This window comes from Alligator mississippiensis, chromosome 4, assembly GCF_030867095.1.
Source record: "Alligator mississippiensis isolate rAllMis1 chromosome 4, rAllMis1, whole genome shotgun sequence".
Taxonomy (NCBI): Eukaryota; Metazoa; Chordata; order Crocodylia; family Alligatoridae; genus Alligator; species Alligator mississippiensis.
This window is the reverse complement of record NC_081827.1, coordinates 149681212-149691248: the sequence shown is the minus strand read 5'-3', so window position 1 is coordinate 149691248 and position 10037 is coordinate 149681212. Positions and strand designations below refer to the sequence as shown.

Here is a 10037-nt window from a genome sequence, read left to right as displayed (position 1 = left end):
GCAGGGAGTGAGGGCCACTGGCAGGGCTGGTGGGGGCTGTGGCTTGGGAGTGAGGGGCAATGGCATACCAGGACTGCTCAGCATCACCATGCCATGTGGAGGACGCAACTGCAGCTGGACCCACGTCCTGGTAAGTGAGGGGGGCAACAGAAGCTCTGATTTTTCATGATGAAAAACCCAAAATGCAATGCCAAAATATATAGGTGTTTAGAATGTCTTTTATTATAGTTATTCAGGTACTGGTAGTCTTCCAAATTGCTTTAAAATTGTAAATATATAAATTAAACATTGTGTCCAACTGTTATCTATCTATATAGTGGCCTTTCATTTTAATCACTGATTTTGGGGGGGGGGGGGGGGGGTTCTCAGAGAATTTGTGATTTTTAATCAGAGAAAGCCAGGATCCTTAGTAATAACTTCTCTTATTACAGGTATCCATTCTTGCTCAGTATCCATTGTCCCTGAAGCTACAAACATTGTCCCTGGAGCTACAAACAGGCATCACATTGGTTCAGGGATAACTGTTTTTCCTGAGTCAACATTTAGTTGTTCAGATGTCCATGTCCGCTGTGACAGGATAAATCCTAAAAGGTTCATGGGATAATTAGTACTAAGAGTTCATCCCAGGATATCCAAAGTTGTGTCTCACTGGTTATTCCAGGATGTATCCTTGAATCAATGGCAGGAAAGTGGCAGTGCATTTAGCCTTTCACTAAACCTTTATCAGAGGGGCAAAGCATGTACGTGCCAATCCCAAGATGTTTCTGTTCTACGATGATCACAGGCACAACTTGTCCAAGGAAAAATGCATGATCTGTTTCTAACCTGGTAAGTATGGCTACCAGGCCTTGGACATGATGCGTGCCCCTTTCTGCTGTTGGGGAGCTGCAGGTTGCTCTTTGGTCTGTTTTTTGGGTCTGTGTGAATGGTAGCACCGAAGTTTCCGGTTGTTGCTGCTATTCACCTGCCGATTCCATCAGACATTAATTTGCTGTGTAGCTGACAAGATAGGAACTCTTCCACACTGCTGGTTCCTCCCTTCCTGGGCCTCAGGGAATGGCTGAGTATGAGAGCACACAAAGCAGGCAGGGTGAGAGATCACACCCCTTGTTATAGCAGCAGCTAACAAGGAAAGAAGGGCTCCACTTCCAGTAACAAGGATCAATGTGTAAGTTTCCTGTCCTCATATCTGTCATCCCCCTCAGTGTCATCACGATGGAAAAGTTTCAAGTTGAGCTGAGCAGCTGATCCCACAAAGGAAATGAATGGAAGGTTATAAATTATCATTTCTGAGAATGGCCGCATCTCAATGATCCAACGACGTTCTCGCAAGCAAGATAAGGAAGTATGGGTTGGATGATGGTCTGTAAGGTGGATAGGAAACTGGATGAATCATAAGGTTCAGATGGTAGTAGTCAATGGCTCAATGTCAGATTGGCAGCTGGTATCAAGTGGAGTGCCGCAGGGGCCAGTTCTGGGGCCATTTTTTTCAGTATCTTCATCAAGGACATGGAAGAGGGGATCAAGTGCACCCTCAACAAGTTTGCAGATGACATCAGGCTGAGAAGAGTAATAGATATGCTGGATTGTAGGGCTCAACCAAGAAAGAGAGAATTTGACAAAATTTGACAAAATTCAGAGAAACCTTAACAAATTGGTGGGCTGGACAAAAAGAAATCTGAAATTCAATAAGGACAAGTACAAAGTCCTTTAAAGGAGAAAAACATGGCTTGATGTTTCACAGGAACAATGCCAGTAAACTTGCTTTTGGTGAAAAGTTCCTAATCCAAGTAGATTTTGAGCCCATGTCTGAGTTTAGATTGAACACATCATTTTGAAAACAGCATGTGATATTTTTGCCACCTCTTCCCCACCAACAAAGCACTTCCCAGATTGATCACGTGGCACACAAGTGAGTGTCAGAGTCTGAGTCCCTCAGATGAAGTCACTTCTAACTCAACAGTCCTTTGTATTCAATGAGGTGAGTTGTGGGGGGAGCTGTTGCTCAGCTTGAGGAGAGATGTCACATATCATGGAAGATAGATACAGCTCAAAACTGCAGGAGGTGGGAGCTTGGGTTTTCTGGGATGCTCCTAGATTTCCTGTTGTGTGGATGGATCAGACCCTGAGAGATAAGGTGTCACATCACTGGACTTGTGTGCAGCCTGTGGTTCTTGGTACCCAAGAAGCCATCTGGGATGTAGGCCACATTCCCTAAGTATCATAGAATCATAGAGAAGCAGGGCTAGAAGGAACCTCTAGAGGTCATCTAAAATAACCCACTGCCTGAGGCAGGATCATCTCGATCCAAACCATCCACACTCCATATTCTAAACTCTACATGAGACTACCATCAACCCTGGCACACCACAGACCTAACACTGTAACCTGCCACAGATAAAGCAGGAGAAGCATGGCAGCTAACATCCTGCTTCTATGAAAGGTTGTCAATATATGCTCAAGAGGAAGGCAAAACCCCTATAGTCAATCTGACTGTGGGATAAAAAACTCCTTCCTATCGCCAAGTATGGTGATCAGTCTGATCCTGAGCCGAGAGGCAAGACACTCTAGCCAGGAACCTCTGCCTTTAGTCCCAGCAGGAGCACTGGCACACCCTAGGCAAAGTCCCAAAATAGTTCACTTAACTGGCAGGGGAAATACCCTGACCACAGTAGTGGCAGGAGAAATACCCTGACCGAGGTAATGTAATTAAAATAGCACTGTGTATTGGAGGGTTGCACCTTTGTCGGCTTGCAGACAGGACTCCCTGAGAGAGCCTCATAGCTTCCCACTGACCAGCTTCTAGTGGGACGATCTCAGCTACATGCTGTCTTTATGGAAATGGGAGACTTCTCCCTAGCTTGCTCCCACAGCCACGTGGCCAAGGGCAAGCCAAACTTGGGGGCATCCAAATCCCAAGCTTCCGAACCCCAAGCCAAACCCGGGGGCATCTGAGCCCCAAGCTTCCAGGCTACACATAGGCCTGCACATAGGATGCCTGCCAAAGGATTTGGAAGCATCTGAAGCACCAGGCGGGGGTGGAGGATGTTTGCCAGTAGCAGGGCCACATTTGGTTCTTGAATGACTCACGGATTTGGAATTTAATTGGCTGATTTGACTTGGAACACAAAAATGTTTCCTTTAAAAAAGCCCCAAAATACCCAACCCACCATTGCAGCAGCAGGTGATCATCTCTAGAGCTGCCTTAGCACTTAATGGAGTCCATGATGTGAAGCTTGACATCTGATGCTGTCTCTTGAGCAGCTCAGCAGATCTTGTGCCAGGGATTGATTCATTGATTTTCTTATAGCTCAGCTGACCTGATACAGGGTGTTTGGGTTGCAGAAATCTCTTGGCAGAGTTTGCTCTTCCTTCCTCCAACCCTTTCCTTTCTGGGTAGGTAGAAGGGTCTTGAAGTCTTACTGTCCCCATACAGCGGTAGTTCAGAGCTGCCCGTATCAGTGACACTTTCCTCCAGAATGCCAGAAGGGCAGAAAATGCCACAGGTTCTAGCTCTAATTCCACTTGTGCTGGAAGGGTGACATCGGTGAGGGAAATTAGGTCCCTGAAATGGAAATGTAGGTGCCTATGTCCAAGAGAGTGATTCACCAAAGCCCACTTAACCTTTTTAAGTACCCAAAGTTCAGCTCCTGGACATGAAACAGAGTGCAGGAGCCATGGGGCTAAAATTCGAAAAGTGACAGCAATCCTGACTCTAGAGGCCAGCGGTGGGCCGTCCCCTGTGAGAGGTAGGCATCTCTAGGTTCTTCTCCCTGCTCTCAATGCTGTTTAGGCATTTTACCCTGTAACTAACTAATGTAAAATGCCTAAACAGCTTGTGGAGCAAGGTCCAGAACCAAGTAGGTTCCTCCTCCTTGGGGAACACCGTACTCAGTGGCCTCCAGAGTCACTCTTCCTTTTGCTTCCTCTCCGTCTTGTCCCAGGACTCTTGCATTCTAGCCCCACTTCAAAAGTGGGGGTGGAGAATGAGAGAGCAAAAGTCATGTGCACGAGCCCAAGGACCAAGAAGCAGGCAAAAGCTGCCAGGCTGCAGTGACATCCATCTTCTCTCTACAGACCCTTAAGGGAAGCATTTCCACATGTGCAGTTGGTGGGATAGGGCCTGGGGGAAGCAGTGACTGGGGCAGAGGAGAGAGGGATAAAACAAAGCAGGTCTGTAGGGCTTCTGATCAGGGAGCAGTAGTTTGTAGGCAGAAAGGGCTGGTGTTTCTTCACCCAGGAGGTTGGCAGGGGTTTGGACTGGATTATCTCTGGAGGCCCATTCCAGCCCTAGTTCTCTATGACTCTGTGGCTGATGGTAGAGGGACAGGATGGACCAATTCTTCAGTGTGTCAGTACAGAAAAGGATAGAGGATAGAAGGCTGATGAAGGAAGGCAAGACTTCTTCTGGTGCTACGAATCACATGGCTAAGATGGTGCTCGGTATCAAATGGTTCCCAGAGAGCTATAAAGGTAGGAGACCCCTGGCTCTGCTTCCCTGGTGCCAGGCTGAGCTCAGAGCAGGGCTCAGACCCCAGAGTCCCTGTGTGACACTGCCTAGGCCAGAGAAGAGGATGAACAATGTTGCTGAGGCTCAGTGCTTTCTGTAATCCTGCTTTGCATCTCTATTTGCAGGTGCTGACAACCTGAGGTTGGTGAATGGAAGCAGCCCCTGTGCTGGGAGAGCTGAGATCAAATACCAGGATGAGTGAGGGACGGTGTGCCATAATGAATGGGACCTGTTGGATGCTGACATTGTTTGTCAGGAGCTAGGATGTGGATCTGCTGTCATGCCCCATAATAATGCTCATTTTGGAGCAGGTTCGGGACAGATTTGGCTGGACAACTCTGATTGTATTGGTACCAAATCTGCTCTCTCTGAATGCAGCCACAGCAGATGGGGTGAAAACAACTGCAGTCATGATGAGGATGCTGGAGTGACCTGTTCAGGTAGGAAATCAGCCAACTCATTTGTCATGACAAGTCTCCTGAGAGGTCCTGGGGGTGTCAAAGACCTATGACTCTAATGAGAAATGCATAGAAATCACAGCAAGGCCCATAACAGCTGTAATTACAAAGCTGTAATTGTTCTCACTCACTTTGCTGGGTGCTGAGGGGACCTCTCTTGTCATTTCCAGTTGAGTAGTGGTGATGACTTTTCCTTGTTTAAGTGTGTCAGTGCTGTTTGTTCTTTGCCATGTGATGCTTCCCAGATTATCATTCACTGTATGAATGTGAGTCTGATAGGGAGACTCTCAGCCCAGCCCTGGGAGTGGTGCCCAGGGCCCTGTGGGCGGGATCTCTGGCCAAGCTCCTGCCTGCTCTGTTCTGAGTAGTAGTGGTGCTGGGCCCATCAACCCCTTGGAGTGCTGTGGTCACGTGTCACCCTTTTTGTATAAAAATAATTCATTTTATTAGTTTTAAGTGTTAAATTGTATTAATAGATTCATTATTTTCCTAATTAAGAACAATTAATTTTATGCTTTAAATATACCATAGTTTTTGATACATAAGATGCACATGTGTTTAAGATGAACCCCACAAAAGAAACTATGGAAACAGAAATTGGATTGAAATGCGATAAACTTGTATTACACTGTTTAAAAAACTTTTTTTTATTACTTGACTTTGGTGTATAAGATGCACCTCAACTTTAGACCTTCTTTTGTAATACAGCAACCACAACGTATGGTACAAAAATATGCACTAAGATTTCCAGTGGTTAGGTGCCTGCGTCACTTTCCCTTCCTTTTACATGGCTAAATCCATTGTCCCTCCGTGTTCCCGAAAGGCACTTACATAGCTGAGATTCTTAGGGATTCTCTTCCCCTGTGGTACAGAGGGATCACTCTGAACATGCAGCTGGGAGAAGTGAGGAGGTGGGGGTCCTACCATTTAGCTCAGCATCCTAGCAGTTAGGACACTTGCCCAGGGAGCAAAAGACCCAGGATTTAGTCCCCCTCGCCCCCCAGAGGGGGTTTCAGTCTGCATCCTAGCAGAATGCTCTAACAACTAAGCCAGATGCTTCTCCAGATGCATGCTAAGGGGATTCCCCATAATATGTTCCTCCTTCCTTATAAGGAAGTGCACAGACCAGCTGCAGATGCTTCCTCAGCCTGACAAAGGGTGTTTGTGCCTGAAAGCTTGCTAAGAACTTTTCCAACTATTGAGTTGGTCTAATAAAAGATATTGGATTTACCCAAACAACCTTGGCTATCTTTCATTGTAATATGATTCCTGTGTATTAAGGTGAGGCTAAATGGTCTATAGTTCCCCAGGTACTCCTTTTTGGCTTTTCTAAAGAAGGCAGTACATTGGCCCTTTCCCAGTCCTCTAGTACCTTACCCATAGAATCATAGAATAAAAGGACCAGAAGGGACCTGTAACATCATCAAATCCAGTCCCCTGCCATGGGTAGGAGGTAATTGGCCTCAAATGAGCTCAACAAGGTGCTTGTCCAGCCTCCTCTTGAACACCTCTAGGGATGGCGACTGTACCACCTCTGCTGGGAGCGTGTTCCAGATTCTAGATACCCTTATAGAAAAGAAGCTTTTCCTTATGTCTAGCCTAAATTTTCCCTCAACTAGCTTGTGCCCTTTGGACTTTGTCCTCCCAAGGGGTGCCTTTCTGAAGAGTTGCTCCCCTAGATTTTGGTGCTTGCCCTTGACATACTTGTAGGCAACTATCAAGTCACCTCTCAGTCTTCTCTTACTCAGACTGAACAAACCTTGTTCCCAGAGTCTCTCCTCATAAGGCCTATCCCGCAGGCCCCTGATCATATGGGTGGCCCTTCTCTGTACCCTTTCGAGCTTATCCACATCCTTCTTGAAGTGTGGTGCCCAGAACTGGACACAGTACTCCAGCTGTGGCCTCACAAACCCCAAGTAGAGGGGGAGAAGCACCTCTCTGGATCCATTGGTAACACATCGGCTGAGGCACGCCAGAGTCCTATTTGCCCTTGCTGGCAACTTCATCGCACTGTTGGCTCATATTCATCTTCTAATCAATTGTCACACCCAAGTCCCTTTCAGATGCAGAGTCAGCCAGTGTACCAGCATCCATCATATAGTTATGGTGAAGGTCCTTTCTACCCAGATGAAGGACACGGCACATGTCCCTATTGAACGTCATCTAATTGTGTTCAGCCCATAGGACCAGCCTGTCAAGGTCATCCTGGATCCTTACCCGGTCCTCAGATGTGCCCACCCAGCTTGTTGTCATCCACAAACTTAATCACTACACTTTCCACTCCCTCATTCAAGTCATTGATACAGATGTTAAAGAGCACGGGCCCAAGCACTGATCCCTGGGGGACACCACTGGAGACAGCCCTCCAGGATGAGGCCATCCTATCAATTACAACTTGCTGGGATCAGCCTCTGAGACAGCTGCCAACCCACCTCACTGTAGCCTGGTCTAGGCCAGTATCCTTCAACTTCATTGAGAGGATCTCATGGAAAACAGTATCAAAGGCATTGCTGATGTCTAGGTAGATGATGTCCACCTTATGTCACCCATCTCCCACCATTTTTTTAAATATTAGCGGCAAGGGCTCTTAGATCTCTTCTACCAGTTCCTTCAGTACCCTGGGATGAAGTTCATCAGGCCACGCTGACTTGAATTCATTCAGACCCATCAAAAGCTCTCTGACTTTTTCTCATGTTATCTCATCCCTCAGCTTGTCTTTTTCCTTATCATAACATCCTTGCTAGATGTCTGGCTGCTGGGGCGTGATCTGAGAGCCCTGGTTCTGGACTGCACCAGATGGAGTTGGAGACTGTAGGCACTGTAGCAGGGGGCATACAGGCTGAAAACCCAGTGCAGCCCTGGAAGCCATAACACAGATGCTCTGATAGAGAAGGTTGATGGTGGGAATGCAGTCAGCTGCCCTGCTGCATCAGAAGGTTTGAGTGGTTCCAGGTGATTTCTGGCTTAGCAGAAAGAGCACAGAAATACCATGGAAATGCCCTCATCTTGGCCATGGCAGAGCTGTGGATGATGTTATCTGTGCCCTTCCACTCACTGAGGAGGAAAAGACTATGAAAAAGTGAAGTTTTTTCAGGCCCATATGACAGGGAGAAGAAATGCGATGTATGAAAAGGCCAAATTTAACATGAGACATCAGGAACGAGGGGAGACAGTTGAATCTCTTGTTACTGCAGTTCACACTCTTGCTAAACACTGCCGTTATGGGGATTTGAAAGAAGAACTCATAAGAGATAGGATTTGTTGTAGGCTTCAGGGATGACAGCTCCTCAGCACAACTGCAGTTAGCTCCAGAACGCACGCTAGCAAAAGTCAGATGAAATGTAAAAATGCAAGAAACAGTAAAGAAACAGTAGTATGACTTACATCAGATTACACTGATATACTAAAGAGACAAGACCTAAAAGGGGAAGGGACTCTCCCACATAAGATACAATCTGAAAATATAGTGACACGAGGCAAAAATAATCAAGAAACTTTACCAGAACTGTGCCTCATAGGAGAAACTCAGTAGCAAACCGTAAACCATAAAAGAGATGTATGCTTAGGTCTTCACAAGATTTGCAAAGCTGGTAATATAAAACCCAGTTAGTGCCATCTCCAACTGCATTTGCTCTAACAGCTCCACAGCACATCCTGGTTTCTTTTGTGACAGGACCAGCTGAGGGAGGCTTTGACACACTGCCCTTGTTTCCTTGCTATGAAGAGCTGTACAAAAAACAAGGCATGTCAAAGCTGTAGCCCCTCCTCTTCACAATCCAGTAAACTTGTGTGTGTCCTGGCAGGATCTGCCAGGTTGCAGTGGAAATAAAGTTAGGGCTCTTCCCCGTAGCTCTGCTGCAGCCTGGAGAGGAGGAGGGCTCCCATGGCCCTTACAGTGAAGTCAGTTCATCATACTTAATCCTTAATTCCCTGAGAACTGGACAAGCTGTTTAGAACAATCCCAGCAGCTCTTACGCCTTACTCAGGTGATCAGCCATGGATTTGAATATGAGTAAGGCAAAAAGAGAAGGACTCTCCTGGCATTTTTTGTCTTGCTTGTGATCTAGAGTGACACCAAGCCTCATTGGGCTGAGGTAGCATGGAGGAAGCAACTTGAATCAAAAGGAGAAAGAGTATCAAGACCTGATGGGAGGGACGAAATGTACTGGAAAAAAATAACCTGGGGTGGGAGAGACAAGAACTGGAAGCTGGCAGTGGAAGAGAAAGTGTGACTGGTTTGGGGGATCAAAAAGAAATGTGGTAATGGTTGGATGACATTGGATGAGCCAGGATATAAAGAAGGCAATGGTTGTTTGCAAAATTATTTAAGAACAAGTTAGACAACAACAGGTTAGACAAGTCTAGGGTGGTTTAGATAAGGATGATGCTGGTTTGAGCAGGAGGTTGGACTAGGTGACCTGAAACACATTCCAGCCCACCTTTTCTATGGCTCTATAACTAGTGTCTAGGATCAGAGATAATATCTGACTGCAGTGAGAAAGGCAGCATGCAGGGACCGGGGGTTGCATGTGGATGGGGAAGCTTGAGGTCAGGTTAGACCTGGATGAACAATGGGACTGAGACTGGGATGAGGAACCTGAAGAGTAGAGATAAGTTATTGGGACAAGGTACTGGTGACATCCATACGACACGTGACCTAGGATCAGAAAATATGCATAATGCCAGGAATGGCAGATTCAGGGCTGGAAAAGTGCCTTTTGGGCATGTGAAGTGAAATAGGATTCTGCCCTATAGATCTTGCTGTAACACAATTTCCAGCTTCACATCATTAGTGGCTGTTTTTGACTCTTTCCATTTTTTCTTATCCCTTATAAAATGTGAAAAAGTAGCAGAACTGGATTCAGCGCCTGTTTCATCAGTCACCTCCCTCCTTCAAGGTCCTGCTCGCCTGTTCATGCAGTTGAAGATCACATTAGACCACTTTCCTGCATTACCCTATAGGGAGATCAAGCTCAGATATCTGTCTTAAAAGGATCATTGTGGGACACAATACTGTTCTTCTTTCACTACTGTTATACTGTTTTTTATGAGTTGTTCCCTGTATGGGC

The 10037-nt window shown here is 46.3% G+C and overlaps 1 protein-coding gene across 1 annotated transcript in view; it reads left to right on the top strand.

Annotated features, from left to right (window-relative positions):
- The window catches only part of LOC132250066 (scavenger receptor cysteine-rich type 1 protein M130-like), a 339402-nt gene extending 334220 nt beyond the window's left edge, over window positions 1–5182 (top strand). The window contains 1 exon segment of the mRNA XM_059726230.1: window positions 4652–5182. Within this exon segment, the coding sequence (XP_059582213.1) occupies window positions 4652–5021 (370 nt within the window). The 3' untranslated portion in view covers window positions 5022–5182.
- The last annotated feature ends 4855 nt before the right edge of the window (window positions 5183–10037 follow it).